The sequence below is a fragment of the Poeciliopsis prolifica genome, unplaced genomic scaffold, assembly GCF_027474105.1.
Source record: "Poeciliopsis prolifica strain line A6 unplaced genomic scaffold, Auburn_PproV2 SCAFFOLD101, whole genome shotgun sequence".
NCBI classification, from domain to species: domain Eukaryota; kingdom Metazoa; phylum Chordata; class Actinopteri; order Cyprinodontiformes; family Poeciliidae; genus Poeciliopsis; species Poeciliopsis prolifica.
In genome coordinates, this window is record NW_026562476.1 from 451,980 (window position 1) to 478,120 (window position 26,141).

The 26,141-nt window shown below is 38.5% G+C and overlaps 1 protein-coding gene across 2 annotated transcripts; it reads right to left on the reverse strand.

Moving 5' to 3' along the window:
* Positions 1-666: 666 nt before the first annotated feature.
* Positions 667-26,141, reverse strand: LOC129353991 (disks large homolog 2-like). Of its 2 annotated transcripts, none has more exons than XM_055023453.1 (12): positions 25,180-26,141; positions 23,463-23,565; positions 22,110-22,224; positions 21,417-21,593; positions 20,201-20,276; positions 14,918-14,963; positions 13,232-13,285; positions 12,427-12,528; positions 4,235-4,407; positions 4,023-4,132; positions 2,576-2,667; positions 667-924 (listed from the first exon to the last, which is right to left on the reverse strand). In XM_055023453.1, the coding sequence occupies exons 1-12, from the start codon at positions 25,390-25,392 to the stop codon at positions 821-823; spliced, it is 1,365 nt and encodes a 454-aa protein (XP_054879428.1). In that variant the 5' UTR covers positions 25,393-26,141; the 3' UTR covers positions 667-820. The 2 variants fall into 2 exon arrangements, with proteins under 2 accessions (XP_054879428.1, XP_054879429.1); XM_055023454.1 differs by lacking the exon at positions 14,918-14,963 and adding an exon at positions 15,297-15,387 and having other exon boundaries at positions 13,232-13,282.

Here is a 26,141-nt window from a genome sequence, read left to right on the forward strand (position 1 = left end):
GCAAGACCTGAAGGCTGCGGCTGTAAAGGCCTGGCAAAGCATTAAGAAGGAGGAAACCCAGCGTTTGGTGATGTCCATGGGTTCCAGACTTAAGGCAGTGATTGCCTCCAAAGGATTCGCAACAAAATATTGAGAAAAACTTTTTTGTTTGGGTTATGTTTATATGTCCAATTACTTTTGAGCTCCTAAAATGTGGAGTGTTTGTAAACAAATGTGTACAATTCCTACATTTTCTATCACATATTTTTGTTCAACCCTTTAAATTAAACGTTACAATCTGCACTTGAATTCTGTTGTAGAGGTTTCATTTCAAATCCAATGCGGTGGCATGCAGAGCCCAACTCACAAATATTGTGTTACTGTCCAAATATTTCTGGCCCTAACTGTATATATATATATATATATATATATATATATATATATATATATATATATATATATATATATATATATATATATATATATATTCACAGATGTTAAAATATAGTTTAATCTGGAGAGCTTGAAAATTCGATGCACCTCTGTCTGCCGCCATAGCAGAATGAGACCTAAGTTTTTATTCACAAACAAGAGCATGTTGGAAAAAACAAATTTAATTTTTAGAATATTTATTAGAATATTCTATTCTATATTTACACAAAAAATTACAAACAAAAACATCCACATTCTTTCAAGTTACATTAATGAAAAAAGTCATGGAGGGAAAAAAACTGAATAAAATAAGAGCAAAGGCAAAAATGACAGTTTCACAAGTTTAGAAATGACTGCCTGCTTCTTGTTCCCAGCAGCCTTGATTGCCCTTCAAGGTCGTGAGTCATTTTCATTTTTCATTTGATGGAATCCAGATGTAGGGTCCTGAATGTTCATCAATGACTTGTTTAGTCCTGTGATAAATATCATCTAAGGTGTCTCCTTGAACCAGAGCTGAAAGCAAATTAAAAACAAGAAATTACTATGAAAGTAACTGCTACCGATGGTTCCATCTTTGCTTTCTCTTGAGAAGTTTTAAAATCTCTTAATTTTTCAGCATGCATTACCTCATCTTTTTCATATATACCGTGAGAAGAAGATGCAACACACAAGAGCTAAGGAAGAGGCACTGTGAAAATCAGTGATTGCTGTTTTTAAAGAGTATTAGGCAAATATAAACATGGCAGTAAAACTATTATTCATCTACCTGTGTTGTGATGCTTGTAAGTGGTTGGTGAATAGTTGAATAGCCCATTCACACATGTACAACTTTTGAATTTCATGTTTCTTCAGCACTTTGCACAAAACTTAAATGTTTTTGAAGCTGTTTTATACAATATTTTTCATGCAGACTTATATCAGAATTTTTGTAGTGAAGTAATTCTTGCTTTTCAAATTTACATAGAGGACACCAGTGAAGCAAGACAGTTTAACTTTAGTTTTCATTCTTGTTTTAATAACATAATTTATAAATACTGTTGTGTATTACATACAGAAACATAGTTTTTAAAGAAGCTGTGTTTCAGAAAGCACGAGACAGTTACTCTGAATAAACTTACCATGTTCTAGATTTTCAATTTAAGAACAGGAGATAAACTTGGCAACTAAGTTTTGTTTCAAGTTGAGTTAAGTGTGAGTGCAAGTATTTCCATTTCACCAATGGAAAGCAGATAAGGTAATTCATCATGGCAAAGGGAGAAAAAAAAGCCTGAAAGTATGCATTTCCCTCCAATCAAATTCTACATTTTAATGATGGCATAAGTAGGACAAACTCAGGATTTGTTCAAACTATTCTTCTACTGAGCATGGTTGGTTATGATAAGTTACAGTGGTAAGTTGACTAAAAATAACCACAATATAGGTTCTTGAAACTGAAAACCCAGGATAAGCACATAGTTACCCCAGAACTTATTCAGGATTTTCACCCATCCCGCTTTCTGAAAGCGGGATGTATTCCCTGTTTGGCCAGGGAATACAAGAACCGACAAAGCAGTCTGCTATTATAGTTTGACTACCTTTTCTTTTCATGAAAACTGAATCCAGTCATTGCAGTAGGTCAGTCTTAAGCCTTTTATTAGCCCTATTTTATATAATATCACAGCCAAGATGAACGATTTCTATTAGTAATTTGGAAAATCAGTAAGAGTTTTTACTACTAAGGTGTTTACTCCCCTGTCAGATACAGAGCCCTTGCTATCTTGGTTGCAAAAGTGTTGACATCAGTTAAATAAAACAAGTCATTAATTGTTTACTGAAAAAATATGATGGTGAATTATAGGATAAATATATTAAAACAAATTTAAAATCTAAAACAATATTATATTAAGTGATGGAAGGTGGAAACTTGATGTTTGTCCTCTGCTAATTGAATAAAATATTGAGAATAGAAATTAGTTTGATCTACATACTGCACACAAAAAGTTTAGATGAGATTCAGAGAACACCATCCTCTGTTTTCTACTTTTCTTTCTACACGTCTGAAAGTTTGAAATTGATTTAAACAAGTTTTTATTGTAAGTTTAAAGTTGACTATTGTTTGTTTCTGCAATGTTTAAGAAACAGGCCTGGTTGTGACATTGTATTTGTATTGATAGTAAAACGTTACCTGTAAATAATTCTCCAAACTCCCTCTCCAGCTTCACAACATTTTCAAATATCTTCTTTGCTTGTTCCTCAGTCAGTTTCTTATTCATGTCCCTGGGTATCACAAAGAATAACATTTACATGTTTATTTCATTCATTTCTGAAACAGACATGATGTTCAGGAGACATTAAAGATGGCTAGTACATCTGTAATGGAGCATGAGGCATGTTACTCTCATCAAGTCGGCAATCATAAGGTCAACATGAATTCAAGAATTAAAATTAAATAATTTAAAAAATCTTTATTTATCCCCAGAGAAATTCAATATGCTGTAACTCATTATTCAAGCTTCTTTAATGAGTTGTTGCTAATGCTGAAGGCAGGAAGCATTTACTGTTTGCTGCTTGTTCAGTAAACTGCATGTCAAGAATTGGGTTGAAAAGGTGGTGAGGATAAGGTTGTGGCAAAAAATTATTGTTTTCATGGTGATCCCAAAGGGTACAAAACGTCCAGACAGCACATAAAGCGAATAATTTAAACTTTGAAATAGAACTAGACAATGAGGACAGATATATGACAAGGATCTGACAGAGCCAGAGACAAGTAGATTTAAATACACGGGGAAAGTAATCAGGTGACACAAGGACAGCTGGGGGCTGTCTCTTGTTTTCAATTAGGGGGAAGACCTGACAACATAGGAACTAATTAAAAGAGAAAATCCAAATCCTCACACTGTTTTTTCTCTGAAAGATAAAACTTGTCACTTTCTGTTGTCGCCATTGCACTCTGTGGATATGTTGATATTTGAGATTCTTTTGATTTGAACTAATTTCTCTGACCTGAGACCTACGTAAGTGAATTATATAAACACATATGCACATTAAAACAAGTATGATGTGTATTGAACTTTACTTTTTGGGAACTCTTTATGTTTCACACAATTTCTTTTTTTATTTGGCATGGTAGGGGCTTGCTTGCTGAGATAGCTTGGTGTTAACTTAGCATCAGCATTACTATGACTTCTCTTGCTATTTCCAGTCTGTTTGAATTTCCTGTTTTTGGTTCTGTGTGTCAGATGTTCAGTAACTTTTCTGCCTCATATATTGATAATGGTACATGTAATAAATGCAGCACTTTTGTAGCATTTCAGGCGAGAGTGTTGGAATTGGAAAACCAGTTCTACACTGTTAAAGAACAATGCTGACACCCCTTAGCCTCTGTGGAGTTAACATGACGAGAATAAAACGGTCCATCACCCAACCAGCGTATTCCCAGACTCTAGCCATTAGGTCCCTGGTTTAATTCAGAGCTCTATACTTTAAAGCAGAACACGAGGACTTTACATATCTAAATGACTCCATACATACATACGGACAGACGGACAGACTGTGGTTGGAAGCAATCCCCAATATTAATAGCTTTAGTTAACAAAATAGTATGTAAAACTGAAGACCACAGAAATACTCACATTAGTGAATCAGCAGACTTAGGTTTTATCAAGATGGCTATCGGATGCATCTGTGCAACTTGAAGTCGTTTGATAGCATTTCCAGAGACATCCAAAATACAGTGTTTGCCCTAAAAAGACATTGTGATTTAGAAGATATTTTAATAAGATTTTTATAAAGAAAAAAATAGTTATCTCTTATGTCTACATGAAGTAGAATGAATTTATATTACCCTCTCAGCTACATATTTTACAGACTGGACACTGGTCCCGTAAAGATTGTCATTGTATTGTCCAGCTTCTATGAACTTGTGCTCTTGGATGTCTTTCTCCATCTGCTCTCTGGACATCATGAAGAGATAGTCTTGCCCATCAACCTCATAGCTCCTTTTTGGCCTTGTGGTGTCTTGTTGTATATGGAAGAAAATACATTCTTAGCATATCGTAAAGGATACTTGCTACAATCTAAGTTTTAATTCAGAAAACAAAACAAAAAATAAAAGAAAAAGGATAAATGTGTAATTCCTTTTCAAAAAGCCAAGCAGTTGGAGAAAGAAGCAAAGCTGCAAGACAATGGGAGACAGACAGAGCAACAACTACTGAGAGGCTAACAGAAGTTATATTCTCTCCAAAATCACCAACTGACTTGGCTGTTGATAAACTGGTAATGGTAATTAATTGTAAAATGAATCAAAGATACAGGATGGGCTAATGCCAGGTGATCATTAGCATCACCTGGCATGATGGTGATGCCAGGTGATGCTAATGCTAATCACCTAGCATTGATGGTAATGCCAGGTGATTAGCTTGTTTAGTCCTCAGCAGATATATCATGTGACACAAAGAAAACAGAGACTCTGAAGCTCCCCACAGATCCTCATTCAAAAAATCTATTTTCTGATCACCCTTCTCCCTAACGGGGTCGGGAGTTGCTGGTGCCTCTCTAGCTGCGTTCCGGGTGAGAGGGGGGTTCAACCTGGACAAGTCGCCAGTCCATCGCAAGGCTACTCAGAGACAAACAGAACAAACACCCACACACACACACACACCAAGGGGGAATTTGGAAAGACTAATTAACCTGACAGTCATGTTTTTGGACTGTGGGAGGAAGCCGGAGAACCCGGATAGAACCCAGAGAGAACCCACCATGCACAGGGAGAACATGCGAACTCCGTGCAGAAAGACCCCGGGCCGGGAATCGAACACAAGACCTTCTTGCTGCAAGGCAACAGTGCTACCAACTGCACCACTGTGCATATAAATTCTTTTGATGTATTTTCACTAAAATAAAAAATTATTAAAGATTTTTATGAATAGCTTTTTCTATGCTTTCATTCAGACAATTATGGTGCGTATCTGAAGTGAATCAAATTACTTGGTAATTATTTACTTAAATTTGATTTTATTTATTTGAATGAGTACATATAAAAATGTGTGCTGAAACTGGATTTCTAATTATTTCATAAGTTCACAACAATTTGTATGTTCTTTATTTTTGTAAGAGGATATTTTTTCAAATCACAACCATTACATAAATTTACTCCACATACTGTATTCTCCAACCTACAGTATGAAACATTTTTAAAAAGCTGTCATTAATATTAAGCACATGAAACCTGATAGTCAGAACTATCAGAAAACCTAACCTATTCATTTTAATGAAGGGATGTGCAAGAAGGTCCTGGGTTCGATTCCCAGGGTGGGGTACTTCTGTATGGATTTTGCATATTCTTCCTGTACATGCGTGAGTTCTCTCCGGGTACTCCAGCTTTTTTCCACAGTCCAAAAGCATGTTAGGTTTATGGATCTGTCAAAATTCTGAGGGCGAGTGTGTGCGTGCATGGTTGTTTGTTCTGTTTGTCTCTGTGTTGCCCTGCGATGGGACTGCCGACCTGTCCTGGGTGTACCTTGTCTCTCCCCCGTTAACAGCTGGAGATAGGGACCAGCAACTCTCCCGACGCCAATGCGATACCGGTGTAAGAAAATGGATGGAGTCAGCTACTTCTTCTCTGCACTTTTATTAAATGCATCAACACATGTACTACACACACACACACATATATATATATATATATATATATATATATATATATATAAATACAAAAAATTAAAATTCCCTTCTCACCCACTGCGGGTGGTTCTTATCCTCTGTGCTCGGGTCCTCTACCAGAGGCCTGGGAGCTTGAGGGTCCTGCAGTATCTTGGCTGTGCCAAGGACTGCTGCACATTTCTGGACTGAGATGTCTGATGTTGTTCCTGGGATCTGTTGTAGCCACTGCTCCATTTTGGGGGTTACTGCCCTGAGGGCCCCGATGACCACAGGCACCACTGTGGTCTTCACCTTCCAGGCCTTCTCCAGTTAATCCCTGAGGCCCTGGTATTTCTCCAGTTTCTCCTTTTTCCTGATGTTGCAATCACTTGGTATTGCTACATCTACCACAACGGCTTTCCTCTGTTGTTTATCCACTACGACAATGTCTGGTTGGTTGGTTCGCCCTTACCATTTTGTCTGTCTGGATCTAGAAGTCCCACAGGATCTTAGCTCTGGTGTTTTCCACCACCTTTGGGGGTGTTTACCCCTTTGATCTCGGGGTTTCCAGTCCATATTCTGCACAGATGTTTCTGTACACTATGCCTGCCACTTGGTTAAGTCGTTCCATGTACGCTTTCTCTGCCAGTATCTTGCACCCTGCTGTTATGTGCTGGACTGTCTCAGGGGCCTCCTTGCACAACCTGGTGTGGTAGATCTGGGCCTCTATTGCTCTGGTGTTTAGGGCCTGTTCCTGGGCAGCCAGGATGAGGGCCTCTGTGCTGTCCTTGAGTCCAGCTTTTTCCAGCCATTGGTAGGATTCACTGATATGAGCCACTTGGGTTATTTGCTGGTGGTACATCCCATGTAGGGGCTTGTCCTCCCATGATGGTATCTCTGGCACCTCAACCTCCGTTCCCTGTTGTCTGAGACATTCACTGAGCACATTGTCTGTTGAGGCTTTGTCCCTGATGTATCTATGGATTGTCAAAAACTGGAGGAGTAACTTCACTTGGCTCGCTAATTTTCCTCTAGTTCCCCAGATTCAGGTCTCGCTGTCAGGGATCCTGTGTGAGAGCGTGTGCATGAGAGTGAGTGCGAGTGTGACATCTTCCTGCAGCGAGGATCTTCGTGAGGAGTCTGTGGAGCCGGCGCAGGTGAAGCTGATCTGCCTCATCAGCGTGCTGGAATATACGAGCGGCAGAATCCTCCAGTCATCGCTAGATGGTTACGCATTCCGGTAGTCTCTCTGGCCCCACTTGTTGTGAACTTGTTTCTGGAACCTTTTTGCGCTACTCGAAGTTAACCTGGTCTCTGTGTTTTGTTTTCCTTTAGGACTCCTTGTCTTTGCACTTCGAGGACCCACCTGTGAATACCTGCCTGCCTGCTCCGCCGATTCCGCCGTCTCCACCTCGCACCTGCTAGCCGTACTCCCTCCTCGCATTCTCCTCCGGCACCATTGCACCCCTTTGCGCTGGATCTCAGCACCTCACCCCCTGCGCCTAGGAAGACCCCTAACCCTAACCCAGTCCTGCTACCAGGCCGTCTAACCGGCTGTATGTTCCATCGACAGTGAGGGCTCGCCTCATTCATTGGGCCCATACAGCTAAGTTCTCGTGTCACCCGGGAGTTAACAGAACGGTTTCCTTGATCAGGCGGCACTTTTGGTGGCCATCTTTGTACAAGGATGTCAAGGACTATGTGCTAGCCTGTCCTATTTGTGCTCGTAATAAGACCAGTAATCAGCCCCCCAGCGCATTACTTCAACCTCTCCCTATTCCCAAACGCCCTTGGTCTCACATAGCACTGGACTTTGTAACAGGTTTGCCGTCTTCAAAGGGTTTCACAACTATACTGTCCATCATTGACCGTTTCTCCAAGGCCTGTCATTTGGTTCCATTACGCAGACTTCCCACTGCTATGCAGACAGCCCATCTCCTCACCAAACATGTTTTTCGTCTTCATGGCATTCCCTCAGAGATCTTATCGGACAGAGGACCACAGTTTGTGTCCAAGGTATGGAAAGAGTTTGGAGTAGCTCTGGGAGCGAAGGTGACTCTCAGCGCGGGGTTTCACCCCCAAACCAACGGCCAAACTGAACGACTGAACCAAGAGCTGGAGGCAACACTCCAATGTCTCTGCTCCTCACACCCCTCTACCTGGTGTATACACCTGCCATGGGTAGAGTATGCCCACAACTCTCACACCTCTGTTGCCACAGGTCTCTCTCCTTTTGAATCATCTCTTGGGTACCAGCCTCCCCTGTTCCCGTCGGACGAACAACAGTTATCGGTCACCTCGGTCCAGCACCACCTCCGCCGTTGCAGGCACATCTGGGTGCAGACCACCGCCGCCCTCAACCGGATGGCAGAGGGAAATCAAAGATGGGCGGAGGGAAATCAAAGATGGGCGGACCGAAAAAGGAAGCCAGCACCAGCATACGCACCCGGACAGGAGGTATGGCTCTCCACTCGGGATATCAACCTTAAATTGTCTAACCGCAAATTGTCTCCCTGTTTCATTGGTCCCTTCGAGATCACTTCTGTTATCAGCCCCTCTGCCATTTGTTTCCGGCTTCCCATGGGGTTGAAGATCCATCCTGTTTTCCACTTTTCTCTCATCAAGCCAGTCCGTTCTTTGCCCTCCTTCCAAGCCCCCGCCGCCCGCCCGGGATATTGATGGTCATCCGGCGTACGATGTTTCGGCTATCTTGGACGTTCGCCGGCGTGGCCGGGGCTTCCAGTATCTGGTTGACTGGCAAGGTTATGGGCCAGAGGAGCGATCTTGGGTTCCTCGATCCTTTATTCTGAACCCCGATCTTATTAGGGACTTCGAGGCCTCCCGTGGCTCATTTTCTTCCTGACCGACGGGTGGCGGTCTTTAAGGGGGGCGGTATTGTCAGGAATCCTAGTGTGAGAGCGTGTGCATGAGAGTGAGTGCGAGTGTGACATCTTCCTGCAGCGAGGATCTTCGTGAGGAGTCTGTGGAGCCGGCGCAGGTGAAGCTGATCTGCCTCATCAGCGTGCTGGAATATAGGAGCGGCAGAATCCTCCAGTCATCGCTAGATGGTTACGCATTTCGGTAGTCTCTCTGGCCCCACTTGTTGTGAACTTGTTTCTGGAACCTTTTTGCGCTACTCAAAGTTAACCTGGTCTCTGTGTTTTGTTTTCCTTTAGGACTCCTTGTCTTCGCGCTTCGAGGACCCACCTGTGAATACCTGCCTGCCTGCTCCGCCGATTCCGCCGTCTCCACCTCGCACCTGCTAGCCGTACTCCCTCCTCGCATTCTCCTCCGGCACCATTGCACCCCTTAACGCTGGATCTCAGCACCTCACCCCCTGCGCCTAGGAAGACCCCCACTGAAGTAAACCAGCACTTGATCTCCCTCCAAGACACTCACTCTGAACTCTTTATAACCTAGCTCTCGTTTCAGGCCAACCTGGTCGAGCGACCCTCGCTTTCCCCTCCCCGCCAAAGTCTGGCAGACCAAAAATAATTCATTTGAGTTGTAATAAATTACTTACCTTTCCCATCCAGTGTGTGGTTTCTGCATGTGGGTCCGCAAGCTAAATCAAATCATGTCACTCGCAGGTGCAGAGGGAATAATAGAGAAACAACCATATTACATCAGTCTTCAGATATATCTAGAGCTTTATCCAGAGAATTCTATGCATACAGAATGTTACATTAGCATTACACCCAGATCATCAAGAAGTCCGATAAATGACAAAATATAGAATTACCTGCAACGAGTTGAAAAGAAATGACAAAAATCCATTTCTGGGAATTGCTTAGTCGGGCACAAAGCAATTTGATCTTCTGCTGTAAAACAAACCTTTTTATAAGAATGTTTATTCCCTTAATTTAAATATATGCATTAGAAGGTGTGTCCTCCCATGCAGGGCTGTTTTAATGTTAATTTTATTACCCTGCTTGAGACCTGCTCGTACCAGCCGAGTCCTTTTTACATTTAAGAAGAAAATTTATGACCTGCAGCTAGACGCAATGGCCCTCTTTAGTAATTTATGTGAGTTCAGAGAGTCAACCGTTGTTTTAGTTTGGATTTTTTTATCAAGTTTGTCTTAACATAAAGTCTACTCCAAATGTTCATGCTACATCTAATATTTCATATGCCTAAAGGTTGACTGTCTCTAAAGTTATGCTAACCAAACTTATATTTTCCACAGGATCTTAGATCTTTTGTCCTGGACAGTGGTTCTCACACTCACTAGTCCTCTGCCTCCTTCCTTGCGGCTCATGTACAGTCTCAGGGTGCTGGATTTGGGATGGAACCCTCCATGCATGGTTAGTAGTTTTCTGGTCTTAATATCTGTGGCTTTTAAATCCTCCTTTGGCCAGCTAATTATTCCAGCAGGGTATCTGATTACTGGCAGGGCATAGCTGTTTATCACACAGATTTTGTTCTTGCCATTGAGCTGGCTTCTCAGGACTTGCCTTATTCGTTGGAGGTATTTTGCTGTGGCTCCTTTCCTTGTTACCTCATCGAGGTTGCCATTTGCCATTACCTAGGTACTTGTAACTGTCCTCTATGTCTACTATTGTTCCTTCTGGGAGTGAGACTCCTTCTGTGCGGATGACCTTCCCCTCTTTGTGACCAGCCGACCACATTTCTCTAGTCCGAATGACATCCCAATGTCCGTGCTGTAGATCCTGGTGGTGTGGATCAGTGAGTCGATGTCTTGCTCACTCTTGGCGTACAGCTTGATGTTATCCATGTAGAGAAAGTGACTGATGTTAGTCCCATTTTTGAGTCGGTATCCGTAACCAGTCTTGTTGATAATTTGGCTGAGGGGGTTCAGGCCTATGCGAACAGTAGAGGGGACAGAGCATCTCCTTGGTATATGCCACATTTGATGGACACTTGTGCAAGTGGTTTGCAGTTGGCTTCAAGGGTGGTTTTCCACAGCCTCATCGAGTTTGCAATGAAGACTCTCAGAGTCATGTTGATATTGTACATCTCTAAGCATTCAATGATCCAAGTATGCGGCATTGAGTCATAGGCTTTCTTGTAATCAATCCAAGCCATGCACAGGTTGGTGTGTCGGGTTTTGCAGTCTCTGGCAACTGCGTGGTCTACGAGGAGTTGGTGTTTGGCTCCTCTACTATTTACACCTATACCCTTCTGTGCCGTGCTCATGTGTTTATCCATGTGTTTGCTTATCTTGGCCGCTATGATGCCTGACATGAGCTTCCAAGTTGTGGAGAGGCAGGTTATTGCTTGGCTCACTTCCCTCCTCGTTACCTTGATTTTAGCCTCTAACCATGAGACCATATTGGGTCTCATGGTTGCTCCACTGATGCTGAGTTGTAGATCAGCTCATGGGGTTGGTAGGGATTGTTCTCAAGGGATCGCATTCACATTTTCAATGATGCTTTACTTCACTCATTCGGGATGTCATTCGGGTTGTGAATGGTCAGCAGCTGTCTCGTTCAGCCACCTCTCTGGGTGGGGACTTGTCTTTAAGTCCCCACAGTTCTGACATCAGGTTCCTCCTGTTTGCAGTAGCATTTGTGTTGTACCTCATCAATCTCAAGTCGTGACAATCTCAAGCTTGGAACAATAGTTGTTTAGTGTTTAGTGTTGACTGGGGATGTCAAACTAACCATTCCTTCCCCAGTCTTTGCATGTAAGTAGCATTCTATAGTATATATATATTTATATATATATATTTATACATACACACACACACACACACACACACACATATATATATATATATATGTATAATCCCAAGTTGACAAGATCTTTATTTTTAAAAGAACCTCCATCCACCTAGCCATTTTCACCATACTCTGGAAATGTCATCAACAACACATTTAATGAAAGGGTACTAATGGAAGGAGTATTACAAATTAACTTTTAGAAAACGTTATGGTTAATTGGCTTATGACAAGTGTTCCTGCCAAAGAAAATGTATAGTTGGGAAGGTCACCATCTGCCCTTTATTGTTAAAAAAATTATGAAGCTGTCTTTATTACCTTTTGCATCAAAACTATAACCAAGATATCTCACTGCTCTTAGGTTGAGACTTTTTACATTGTTGTAAAACCTCACTAACCCAGAATTTATTGGACTTTAAATCCAACATAGTTAATCTCCAAAATAGTTATGGTTGCCATAAAGCCTGAGAAGAATAGCCTCTTTCAGATTAAAAACCAGCTAATGATACCAGCCTCTTCACTGAGGAGTTTGGGGTCTATTATGCAAGACTGTACTGCATGACTATTTCCATCCATTGACCCAAAAGCCTCTCTGGCTGAAATAATTTAAGACAAATAGTAACTACATAATGGAAACACCCAAGTGCCTAATGCCCAGTTATTGTCTGTGTGTTCACTGGTATGCAAAAACTACATTTATATGTTGGGAACTTACGTGGGACACAAGAGCCAAACTTGTCCGGAAACTCCACAATTAGATCTTCATTGATTTTGTCCTTCATGGGTCCAAGAATGATGACAGGTCTAGCATAATCAACTGAATAGGAATACAAAGAATTTTGGCACTGTCATTAACCTTTCTTAAAATCTCTGCCCATTTGCCATTTTATGTGTTTATTTTTCAATGTTGTTATAATTGTAATGGGTTGTCAGAAAAATTGCCAATGTTGACTACGGCAAAAAGAAGTCTTTTTCCATTTATCAGCTCAACCTTGATGTAAGTGTATTTACTGTACATTTAAAGCAATTTCTACGTCAATAACTTGGAGTTATTTATGTAGATAAAATATGTTTTTTACCAGACACAAAATAGCAGGCACAAAGTAAAAACAACAGTGAAGGTGTTTTCACCCCAAGTGAATAGGGAGATTCTTTAATAGTTATATACATTTGACATGATTTGTAAGGCTTCTCACACAGGATTAAGACTCCTCTGTAATATCAGCCAATAAATGAGTGGTCTTTGGAGAGCCTAATTCAATCTGCTTCATACCTCTGACTTCCACCATGCTATAATTGGGTGATCTTCATTTATTTATAGCTCAAACAAGTTTACAGAAATCAAATAAAAAGACACATTCACCTGTTTTTCCTCACTGTCTCACTGTTTTTCCAAACTTCTCTTGTTTTAGGTCTGTTACAATGACCATAATTCAACATCAAAACTATATTAAGATTCTGTTAGGGAAATTTCCTATTGAGTATTTATTATTTTATCCTTTTTCATACAATCCACTTACTTTCTTGGCGTAGCACGTATTCATAGGAGAGTCTTACATCATCTTGACTTCCTGCTGAGATAAAAAGAGAAAAATATTAGAGCTTTGTCCCACAATTGAACAATTTTAATGAAGTAAGAGTCATGTCATTTGAAAAAACAGATTTAAGCTGAAATATTTGCTCCTGGTTGTTAGGCAAGCTTTTAAGAGGATAAAAATCCACATTGAGGCTTTGAAATATGTCAAAAACTTCAATACAATCAGAAATTCAAACTTTACAAATTTTAGGGTATCTGATTTAAACTGATACCCTGAAAACAAGATATAGTTTCTGGATGTTTTGATGGACTCAGAACCTTAACCTGAACCGTAAGATGCAAAGTAAAGAGAATTACAAAGCCAGCCTTCTGTCAAATGAAGAGCGATGAGTTTCTAAATAAACTCATCCATGCATTTATCATTAGTTGCATTGATTAGTACAACAGTGTCTTCACCGGTCTACAAACAAGTTTCTGGGGGTCTCCGTACCAAGGATATATACACAAATTTCAAGAAAAAAATACACAGGCAATATTTTTATGCTTCAACATCATCTTATTTAGGGTCTTATATGTACACTTTCATACAGAAAGACAGGCTGCATAATGAGGAAGTAATTCACCCATTTTATTCAGGTGTATTGGACTTGGGACACATCAAAAGATCTGGGGACAATGGCTGTCTAGGCCTGGATTAAAAGACCCCTGGTCTTTCACCATCTTCACACCATCTTCACTAAGTAAAACATCTTATGTTACTTCTGAGCCACTTGAGGTGGCTCGGGCATCTGATTAGGATGCCTCCTGGATGCCTTTCTGGTGAACTGTTACAGGCACGTCCCACCTGAACAAAGCCCAGGACAAGACCCAGGACACACTTTCTCGGCTGTCCTGGGAAGGCTTAGGATTCCCCCAGAGGAGCTGGCCCAAGAGGTTGAGAAGAAGGAAATCTGGGCCTTCCTATTTAGGTAGCTAGCCCATGATCTGACTCCGGATAAGCGGTAGAAGAAGGATGTTACTTCTTAAAAACAATTCATGTAATTTTATGTGATAACATTCTTTTCATGAATTACTGAAAGAAAAAAAAAAAGAAATTCTGCCTGCTTGGCAGTGTTTTCTATGGAAAATATCTTTAATCTCTTTTAACCTTTTAGAAATGCTACCTAACAAACCAATAAACAAAGATGAGACCAAAAAATATCACTTTATCAACTCTTTTGGGTAAAAATTATGGTAAAAAAAAAAGAACAGAAAAAGGTCTCACACACTCCAAACTTTAGATGAGAATTGCACTTTGACAGACAGCCCAACATAAGAAAATAGTAAAAAAATGAACAGCTAGAGCATGCAGGAATACAGAAAGGAGAGACATGCTGAGACAAAAATGTTTACGTACAGCAGTGGTGCTCAAAGTCAGTCCTTCAGGGCCTGTATGTTTTAGGTTTTTCCCTGGTTTAATGCACCTGGATCCAATGATCCTTAGATTCATTAGATAGTCTAAGAAGAAGCTTGACATGATGAAAAGGTTGTTACTACCACCAGGGAGAGAACTAAAACATGCAGGATGCCGACCATCCAGGACCGACTTTGGGCACCACTGATGTACAGTGAGTAACTTTGAAGTGGCCGTGTTGAATAGTGGTGAGAAATCCTTTCTAAACCAACTTACTCAATGTTCTTGTCCCATACCCATCATCACCTGTTCCCACGATGTCCTGTTGATCATCCAAAGAGATCCGTTGCAGAAGATAAAAAGGAAAGGGAACAGCTGCACATTCAAAAGGTTGGAGGCAGTTTCACCCACAAGTTTAGCTTTACAGAATTATCTAGCCAGCAGGAGCAACCAAAACAAACAAAAACAAATACAAAGACAAATAACATAAAAAAGTGTTATGATAATCTTATTCCTGTTGACTGATAAGCCTCATGAAGGAGTCATGGAAAACAGACTAACAAAAATCAAAACAAGATCAAAAGTTAAAGAAACTTTGTCACTCTAATATGGTCCTCCATTTGACTTACACTGAACTTGTGCTGAGATTACTTACGCTGTGAATCATTGCCATCCTGGTCAGCAACTTTGTTCTTGTAAAACTTTCGTGTAAAGCTGAAATTATTCTTTTGCTTTTCAGTGAATGACTGAAAGGAGAAAAATGTGTGGCATGCATAACTGTCAGCTTCATGCAGACAGAGCAGATGTTTGCAAAAAGTGGGACATCAAGAAAACAATTTAAAACAAAGTGAAGCTGAATCTATGCTCTTAAGATGAATACCTACAAAAAAAATGTGAATTGTATTCAAATGGTTCATGGATACCTAACGTTAATGTCAACCAAATCAAGTTGAACAAAGACACAATTTTAATTTCTCATTATATTTTTAAAGATTTTTTATGCCACTGTTGTCCTTTATTTGATAGTAATCTGACAAGGAAAGTTCAGAGAGAATGGGGAAAAGACCTGCAGCAAAAAGAATATGGCAGTCTAAATTTGGGATGGCTGCATCAAAGTCTGTAGCCTCTGTATACAGATCACTGTACACTCTAACCTCTGCATCAGATAAAGCCCAAGACATTTTAATGTAACTTTTTTATTTGATTATTGTTAATTACAGTAACAACAAACAATACTACTATTCATCAGGGCATTGGTAATAATTTATATGAATCTTAATCATTTTTTGTACCAAACATAAAGGGGAGAGTGTTGGTAATTATTAGACAATACATCAACAATGATACACCATGACAGCAATTACTAAGCAGCGAAAATTGTAAAGTGAAATACTTGCCTCTTTACAGATGTCTTCAGTTTTTGCTTTTTTGCAGCACTTACATGGATGTATCAGATCATGATACTAATTTTGATGTTGGATAAAGTTAAGCTGAGTAAATTACAAAGATCAATTTTGAAATAAAGATTTCATTCATTAATTGAAAACAGCTATTCAAATTGACATGGTCTTCTGGAAATAAGATCCTTTAGCAGTAACAACTTACATCCAGAGATTGCAATGTCTGGAAACAAGTCTTTAACATCACAACATAAACTTTGGCCCACTCTCCTTTGCAGAACTCTTAATTTACCTTGGAGGGTTTCCAGGCATTAACAGCATGTTTAATATCATATGCCATTCTTAAGGTTTAAAGTATTTGAATTGGATTCAAGGCCTTTGTTTAGGCCACTCCAAAACTTTGTTTTGATATATATTTGAGTTATCCAACTATGCTTTGGGTCATTGTCCTGCTGCATAACCACAGTGACTAGGCTTAAGGCCCTATAGTAATGATTGGACAATGTCCACCAGGATGTTCTCCGCCAGGATGTTCTGGTAGAAAACAAAATTCCTGATAACATCAACTGTGACAAAGTGTCCAGGTCTGGAGTCCAAACACTTTGCACAATGCTCTATTGAAATAGTTTGACTAGGGCATGGCAGGGGAACTGTTCTCTGCGAATAAAACTATTCAATTTTTATCATGTGTGGGCATCAATGAGATCCGATTGAACAATTTTGCATAAACTTAAAGGTTGAACAGCAATGTAGAAGAACTTCATAAAATAAAAATAAAACCGATACATGAAATATCAGATTTTCAAAGTTTAAAAAAGGGATATATAGAAAGAATATGACAATAAATTTATCTTTATCTTTTGTAATAACTTTTTAAGGCACTTTTATTTAAAGATTCAAGAGATTTTAAAACTATTTTGTACCTTTTGTTTTGTTATTATTCAATTTCCCTAAAATTGTTTTTACTTGATCTTCATGAACAGGCATAAACAAAAGAAAGATGTAACTGTTTTAGAGCACTTTATACATTTTAAAGGTTTTAACATTTTCATTTGCTCCAAAACATTTAAAGGGACATACAATTTTTTTAAAGGGACATATTATAAAAATAAACTATGACCAGTTTTTTATACTGGTCATAAAGACCAGTATAAACTGTATAAATCAGTCTTTATGCTGGTCTTTATGTATAAAGAAAAGTGAGACTATGCAAAGGCTATGCTGGTATTATTGCTTTTACATACTTACAGAAAAAAGCTCCATATACAGCTGGAAAAGGTAATGCAACTTTGCGTTTTCCAATTACTTGATTACATTGTTACTCAAGGTACTTCTTGATGTTCCACAACTGCATGATATAGAATGACAGGAGGGCCACAAAAACATTGCTTTTATTAGTTCTGAAACTCCAGCCAATTTTAGAACATATTGAAGCTCAAGGAGATAAGTTATTAAATTAATAATAGAAAACAGCAAAAAGGAATATGAGCCATCGTTGCAGAAGAAGCTTACTGCTCACAGTCTTATGATGTTGGAGAAGAGAAGAGCTCATAATTGGAGGAAAACGGGGGGGTGCCTGTATGCCTGGGAACACCATCCCAACTGTGAAGTATGGGGGTTCCAACATCATGTTTTGGAGCTATTTTGCTGCAGGAGGAATTGGTCATGATGAACAAATGTCATGAGAAAATATTGAGTTTTTTGAGAAACGTGAATAAATATTCCCACTCAATTTGGTTGAATACCTGCTGAGCATCTTATGAGATGACTGCATAGCCAGGAAGGTTGGTCTGGCACATAATGTTTAGGAGTCAGCATCTGTTTGAAAACAAGATGCAGTTCAAACTGGTCAAACTGATAAGAGGCCTGTTTGATCACAATGGACTAAGTGTTTGTTTGGATGATTAGCTAATACTTTGGTAAGAAAAAAAATTGTAACTGGTTAGAAAGCTTAAAGGATGGTATGCTGCAATTTTGAAGCAATGCCTGTTTTTTTTTCAGGAGAAGGAAGATGTTGGCATCATAAAAAGTCTGAGGAAAAATTCCCTCTTTCAATGAAAGAGGAGAGGGACAATCACATCCAAATAATTTTTATAGATTTCGGATCTGAATCTATCTGGTTCACAAGTTTTACCACAAGAAAATGAACAGAATGCAGCTGGGAATCCTTTAAGAGTAAAATCAGAGTCCAAGTCTCCCTAAGCATCCATAAAAAGTATGTCAAAATTGTTTAGGAAGTCTGCAATATCGGAACTGATGGCGTTAGACTTGGAAAAGTACAACTCTGCAATCTTGTGTGGACATCGGGGCCAAGTGCCCTGGATTAGCAGACTTCCCTATTGAAAAATGGGGACCACAGACTGTGGTCCAACTACAGCGGGACCACACTTCAAGCCTAAGGCATATTCAGAGGTCCTGAAATTAGGGTTTTTTCACAAGTGTTTAAAAAACATCGAGTTTATCTGTGCTGTAAATCCTGGGAGCGAAACCTTCATCTTAGTGTAGTAGTTTGAACCAAGGTCTTGGCAGCCAATCAGGAGCAACACGAGTGAACAGAGGTCATTACCTCTGGGTAAGCCAGAGCCAATTAAACATGGAATAAACAATTTTGGGCATTGTTGTTGCCCAACATTGTTGGTTGGGCAACACAACAATGTAGGGCTTTTCTCTCTCTCTCAGTCTCTCTCTCGGCAGATAAATTTTCCTCGAGTAATTTTAATAACCGAGGCTCTCCAGTCACTTGAGGAATCAATACAGCCTTAACACAATGTATCCTTATCATGCAAAAAAAGTGACTGATCATGCCCCCACACATACACACACACCACAGTTGACACACACACAAAAAATATAAAACTATGTGATAGGGCGTATGTCTGTATGACAGTTAATTATAAATACATCATTGGAAAAAAAGAAAGGTCTTCTTAAAACTGTGTAATGTGTGTCAGTACAGGGAGACACAATTTTCTCTGCAGAGCTATTTTAGGAGAAGAGCTCTCTTTGCCCTGGTTTGCAATTTAGAAAGAAAAACTCAAGTCTGCACACATTTACTGTCTGCAAGTTAGTAAATGTGAAAGTGAACAAACTGAACCTACACAATAGAATTTGTAAACATATTATAAACACACCTATTACAAAATTTTACCCAGGATATTCATAAGCTATTCAGATATTTCCACACTACTGAATGGTAGAGTTGAATATCGATGTCCACATTTAACCAATTCATCAGGAAACATTTGATTTAGGACGTTTTAGTTAACTTAGTGATAGTCATTCTGCAATTTCATTGATGCACATGTTTGAAGCTGGTACTATAGAAGTACCAACTGATTTTAATGTCAAAGTTACCAACAGGAGTTAATAAAGACAGAAAGGAAATGTCAGTACCAAGGCTTAAGGCCTTAACTTAAGAAGGAATAGTCTGCCTGAGAAAACAGATGACTACTGGATGGCTGACTCATTGCAATGTCAACAATACAGGGAAAAAAATATATTTTCCAGATTTGTTGCATCATGTTCAAATCGTCAGTTTCATGTGTCATCAAAAACTGAGTTTATTTAGTCACCATCCTTCTTATTCAGCTCTCTACACCACTGTCTTAAGAGAAATCAATATGCTTCCATGTGGTTTCTGTTAAATTGATATTTAGTATTAACTTTGAACCTAAAATACCTTAATAACTGATTGTGGTTTTGATTGGAACTAAAAGCTCTTTTAGTGGGTGTTGTTCAACTGGTTTGGTTTCGTGCATTCTGTGGGGCTTTTGTTTGTTGGCTTATTGGCATTTATTTTTCAACTTATCGGATGGTTAATTAGTGTAATTGTTTGATTATATAATATAGGAATCAGCACAAAATGCTGTTATTTTTATATCACATTGAAGTGGATGACACTTCAGTGTGATAATACGATGTGATTGAACTACTAGAATTGTAAAACAAATACAAAACAATACAGTAAATGCTACAAATACAGAGAAATAACTAAATTCATCACATTGTTATTAAATACTAAACAATAAATCACTAAGAGTAATTTATAGAAGCCATGTAAACAAACTTCAAGATGAGTTCTGCCAAAAAGACAACTTCGAATGCTAATGAAGGGTGTGATTCGTATGGAAAAGAATAAGATCTTAATAAAAGAACTTACCACTTTTGAATCACACAGTCCTGCACTGGTATTAAATTTCACAGTTTTTAGACGTGCCCGCTCCTTACGTTCCACTCTGCAAATGAACCAAGTAATTTACCAAAGCAAAATAATTTAAGTAATTAATGTAATATAATTAATCATAGGTTGGCTCTGGTAACTGAGAAACCAACATAGCAAATGACAAGGAGGCAATTCCCTTGTGTTAACTTGAAGAGGCTGGTGACTTACCCCTCCAAATAGAAGCCCAAGATGTTCTTCTTCTTCTGCAGGCGATTAGCCTGGGTAAGCTAGCATTAGCATTGGATGTGCTGGCTCTAGTCTTGGATAGTCTAGCAACTAAAATATCTAGTCACCTGCAAATTGTGCTTTCTTCTTTAATGGAAATTTGGATAATATCTGTAATATTTGACAAATAGTTAAAAAGTGATTTTACTTAATTTTTCCGTACCTTGAGAGTCTTCAATAGTCATAGTTTAAAAGCTTCAAGGCTCATACTCTTTGAACATGGATTAGATTATTATACTCTGAAAACTGAATATTTAAACCTCATTTAAGATTTGTGAAACTACTATTTGATTTGTGAACATTCTAATACAGTCCTTTTGTTGAACTTTCTTGGATCCATTTAATGGATATGACTATCCATGTTAAATTTGGTGTTCTTATCAATGACAACCATATTGACTCAGGTGTATATAATATTTTCTTACTAACCAACATTACAGATTGAAAACTGTGAGAAAAAAGATGTTACAGATCCAAGATTATGAAAATGGTAGATCTAGTATTTATTTATTTATTTGTCTGTTTTGCTTAGACTCTTATCCTTGTCAGTCAGCCTTCTTCTGTGTAATTGATCTGATTGTTCGGTGAAGGAGTGAAGAGTGAAACAGTTTGTCTACCACAAAATTAATGTTTTTATTTAATTTTTTATATGAAGTCAACTCGGAGAATATTTCTGTTATTTTTGTAAGTAAAGAAAATACTCTTTTTGAAACCAGAAAAGTCTCTGCGGGTGCTTTGTGTTTTGAGTGAGTCGACAAGCTCTTCCTGAAAAACTGTTCTGGCATTTTTGATTTTTGGACCTTATTATTATTATGTAAGAGTAGCCATAACATATAGTTTCAACTGTAACTCTGAAAATCTGAAAAATAAATGAAAAGCATCTGTGTTAGCTGCCTCGGCATTATGCAGAACTGTTTACAGGTATTACCTTTTCTTGCTGGGAATTACTCCTATCTCCTTGCTGTCTCCATGACTGGTGACACGGCAGGCTTGCCACCACTCATCATCTGATGCATTGGTGACATGAAGGATATCACCATACTTGAAACTCAGCCCCTGGCTTGGTAGTCCACTGTCCTTTGACTTCTCATAGTCAAACAGTGTCCTACACATATAGGAAGACAACCAGACATTGTTAGATTTAGGATATAATTATTCAGTTATGCAATTTCTGCTTTTGAGCTTACAATTAAGATATGAGATGCTTTCTCAGATGAAAGAAAGAGGTGCAATCTCAAATCAACATTCTGTGATATGTAAATCTACTTTAAAATATCAATGCATACATCGGTACACAAATGACAACATTACACATTTGTAAAGAGATAAAAGTGATTTCCTTAGTAACCTGGATGCAGCAATTGGTCCCTGAAATAACAGACTTTATAAGTTTGTCAATGTTCTGAATTTTTCTTCCATCAATTTGTCCAGCTGTGGACAAAGCCCTTACAGGGCTGGTGCCTACCTCCTTCAGTCTTTGGGTAAGAGTGCTTCACCACAATCATATGGTACCCAGCAAAAACCCAGACTTGAATTTGAATCCCCAACATTTTCTGCTGCAAGATCACTCTGAATTTGTTTTAAAAAACTGTTTCTTAGGGTTATATGAAATGGGACTAACCTGACATAGAGTGATTTCTTCTGATTGGTTCGCAGATACTCTGACCCAGAGCTTGAACTGTGGTTCATCATGTGTTCTCGAAGGTCATTGATTTTTGCTTCAAAACGTCCATATTCTTCATGGCAATATTTTCAGACATGAAACAGAAGAACGTAAAAAATGTTTTAAATTTGTGGCATACTTTGCTAAATTTTTCACTGTAATTATATTGGGTCTGCATTAAATAGTTTTTTAGTCCTGGTAGAAGTTTAGTCATGATGCTCGGAAGCAGAATTCTAGAGTTAACAAAAATCTGGTGTTATGATTGTAAAATTATTCTAATTCTCAAATGTAAAATGTGTTTATTTATCAACCATATATCAAGCCAGAAGAGAAAAAAATAAAAATGTACACTATGTGATTAGTTTTTATACAAGTTATTAATTTAAACCTATCATTATCCTTATGAACTGGTAGATTGTTTATATGTTCTAGAAGTTGTGCTTTGTGTAAGATCTTTGTACCAGGAAGCGTGACAGATTGGGGACAGATGGCCTGGAGCCAAGAGCTGACACCTAGCAGGAGAGGACATCAAAGACTAAGAAATAAAGTTCATGACCCAGACAGAGAACTACGAGAAGTGCTTGAAGACAACAAATGCATTTAAGGATAACATCATTGTTTTAGATTTCGGTTTGTGACTATGTTTGAGAGCTGGGTTTCCGTTTGCCCCTCCCCCTGTAGACAACAGATGTTAAGTGATTTGTAACATAGGGAACGCCTGAATTGTAATAAATGGCAGTACTGAAGGAGGGTTATGAGTGTAAAATCAAATCCTCAATTCTCTCTCTCTTCCTTCCCAGTGTGTAAGAATGTTTAGGTGATAAACATAACAGTATGAGTAATGGACATCCATAGTAAAAGTGTGCTGTACATCAGCTCAGATTTACTTTGCATTTCATCTGCTGGCATCTTGGAGAGTCATCCTTAGGTTTGAATGTGCTACAACAATGAAGCACATTACCATATAAGTACTAAGTCGATTAGTCACTTTTCTTTAACCACTAATGAGACATTCATAACAAAATAAATACATGGTATAAATGCCGGTTGTTTTTAAAAAGAAAAACAAAAGTGCTATTTGCTCGAGTGGCCTTTATTTAACAGTTGTTAGATAGGAAAGTAGGTTATGAAAGAAGAGGAAAACATTCAGCAAAGGCCATCTTTGCTGGGGCTTGAGCCCATGATGGTTGCATCTAGGCACCCATGGGTGCAATGGTGTAACATTGCACCCATGGGTGCCTTAGTGCTGTTTTTTGACATTAACTCTATGGCTTTATGGACTTCCAGAATAATTCAATTTTCCTGACGAACCTTCTGGTTTGTACTGAGCAACAATGGTGACCACTTGCCCGGCTCCCTTCAGTGCAGCTGCTGCCTGTTCATGTGTGGCTCCACGAAGGTCAATGCCATTAACCTGTTTTAATAAAGCATCAATTCACAAGATGTAACCAAAAACATGTTTATAAGTACACTTTATATAGCATACACAGCCATAAGATGCATTTCAGCTTCAGTGTGGTGGATAGAATAGTGAGAGAAAGAAATGAGCATATCATGACAATAATTTTATTTAAGAACATTAAATAAAAATGTGATGAAAAAAATATTTCTGTTTTTCTAATACTGAAGTTTACATAAACAGAAATTCATGGCCATGATCAGTTTAAAACGGTAGCATCAAAAAAGACACAACATTGTTTAAAAGTATGAAAATAGTGTACAAAGACATTTAGGTGAGGTCAAGTGAGAAAAGTTATTATTAGATCAGAAAATCAGGTCATTGCAAGAACATTGTCTAATTTCATCTTCCAATTATCATCTCTTGATGGTAACTGGAGAAAAATTTAGTCGCATGCAGTGTCACTCTGACTGAGGAATCTGCAAAATTATGAAGAACATCAAAATGATAGTTTTGTTTGGATCTTGCTTCTTCTGTCCACTAATCTATTTATATTCTTCTATTTATATATTTCAGTTCAAAATACATCTAAACAATGCCGGAATGGTTTAGAAAGCATTTCATTAAATATGAATCAATATTCTATTTAACAGCAAAAGTGTCAAATGTCCACAATATATTCCAGATGTTTGCTACAACTCTTGATGTACATGTGTTTTAGCCAAGATGTACTGGCAGGCAATAAAAAAAAAGCAAGTAGACTTTTTAAGAAAGACCTTAAACTAACGAGTTGAAGATGTAATAATAATAATAATGATAATAATAATAATAATAATAATACTGCGACAGGCTGGCGACCAGTCCAGGGTGTACCCAGCCTCTCACCTGGAATGTAACTGGAGATAGGCACCAGCACCTCCCACCCCATTAGGGATAAGGGTGAACAGCAAATGGATGAATAATAATAATAATAATAATAATAATAATAATAATAATAATAATAATAATAATATAAGAACACTATTAATAATAACAATAAAATTACTAATATTGTTATTAATATTAATAATATTAATATTATTAGTAATAATAATAAAAATTTTATTATAATTATAATCTAATTAATAATAAATATCTGAATTATAGACTTTGAAGGGTTGTGTCAATTCTACAATAGTTAAATTGTGTAGAGCATTTCTCATCGAAAATTGTGATTGATAACTGAAAATGTTCTAATGGAGCAAACTGAGCTTCTTTGATAATACAAAGTATTATGGTGCATCAAGAATTACAAAAAGATTGATTTGTTAATTCATTGGCTTGTCTGAAAGGGATCTACAATACAGTTGTAACCTAAATGGTATTGGGTTAAAACTGTTTTGTTCAAACAATACAGTCTTGGGTAAATGCACTTGAAAACACGATAATAGCCATTCTTTAAAGCTTTTTATGTAGCATTTAGCAAGCAACAGAAGAGCTCATTTTTATATCTGTTAGCTCTGTGTTTATCACTTTATTCTGAGCAAAGGCAGTGAATGGAGCAAAACATCACCTAAAGTCTAAAACAGGCAGTCCCCGATGTTACGGTTCCTTTTTGACAACTCGACGTAGTATATTTTCAGTACTTACAGATAGGATTTCATCACCCCGCCTCAACTCTCCACTAAGGTCCGCTGGCCCACCTAATAAAATGAAGGAGACAAAGATGCCTTCACCATCTTCTCCCCCCACTATGTTGAAGCCAAGGCCGGTGGATCCCTTGTGGAGTACAACTGTCCTGGGTTCCCTGTATAAACAGTTTAGGTAATATATGAGCTCCAGGGAGTCTGTGGGTTTCAGCATTGTCAACTGCGATAGAGGAAGGCTGGATCCAAAGGACAATATACTGAAGCTCTTCTCAGGCAGACAAATGTCAAGACTATTACAGCTCCAAATGGGGATGGTGCTCTATTTAGTTCCATTTGCCTCAAATTCTAAAGGCTCTCTCTCTCTTTTTTTTCCTCACTCTCACTCTCTCTCTCTAGCTTGCTCTCTTTCTTCTAACAATTACCTGTCTGAGCCTGCCATCTGCTGCTAAAATTGCAGAAGTCACATAAACTTTATATCTTGTTAAAAGAAGCCACATCATTTTTAGGAGGATCTCTAGCACTCTATACAAGGTATCCCAGCTTCTGCAGCCACATTTCACTGTGGCTCAAGAAAGACCTTAAATTCAAACTGTGAAGTGGACAAGGACAATGGAAGGCTTTTTTCCTTCCATGTAAAGGGACCCAAATCTGCAATCCATTGAACGACCAAGACAGACTCCATAAAAAATAAGAAGACAGCATAATTAATTTCCTTTTCTGTAAATCTATTGGATGTTGCAGTTCTCTGAGAATCCATGTGAAACTAGTGAACTGACCAGTAGCATTTTGTTGAACTCTCCTTTAGATACAACCTCAGAACCTGTCTTGAAACAGCATTCAAGGCAGGGACCAATTGACAAAATATCCTGATTGCTGACTACCTCACCCATTCAAGCACAACAGCAGAGGGGCACAAACATATGAAGTTGCTCAAAAACATAATGTAGGCCTGGTTAATTTTGG

Excerpts from the sequence above, each read along its gene's own strand:
- LOC129353991 (XM_055023454.1), bottom strand. The coding sequence starts at position 25,392 with ATGCTGAAACCCACAGACTCCCTGGAGCTCATATATTACCTAAACTGT. Across the intron at positions 23,566-25,179 it reads GGGGTGATGAAATCCTATCT|GTTAATGGCATTGACCTTCG; the intron begins GTAAGTACTGAA and ends TTATTAAAACAG. Across the intron at positions 21,594-22,109 it reads AAGAAATCACTCTATGTCAG|GACACTGTTTGACTATGAGA; the intron begins GTTAGTCCCATT and ends CTATATGTGTAG.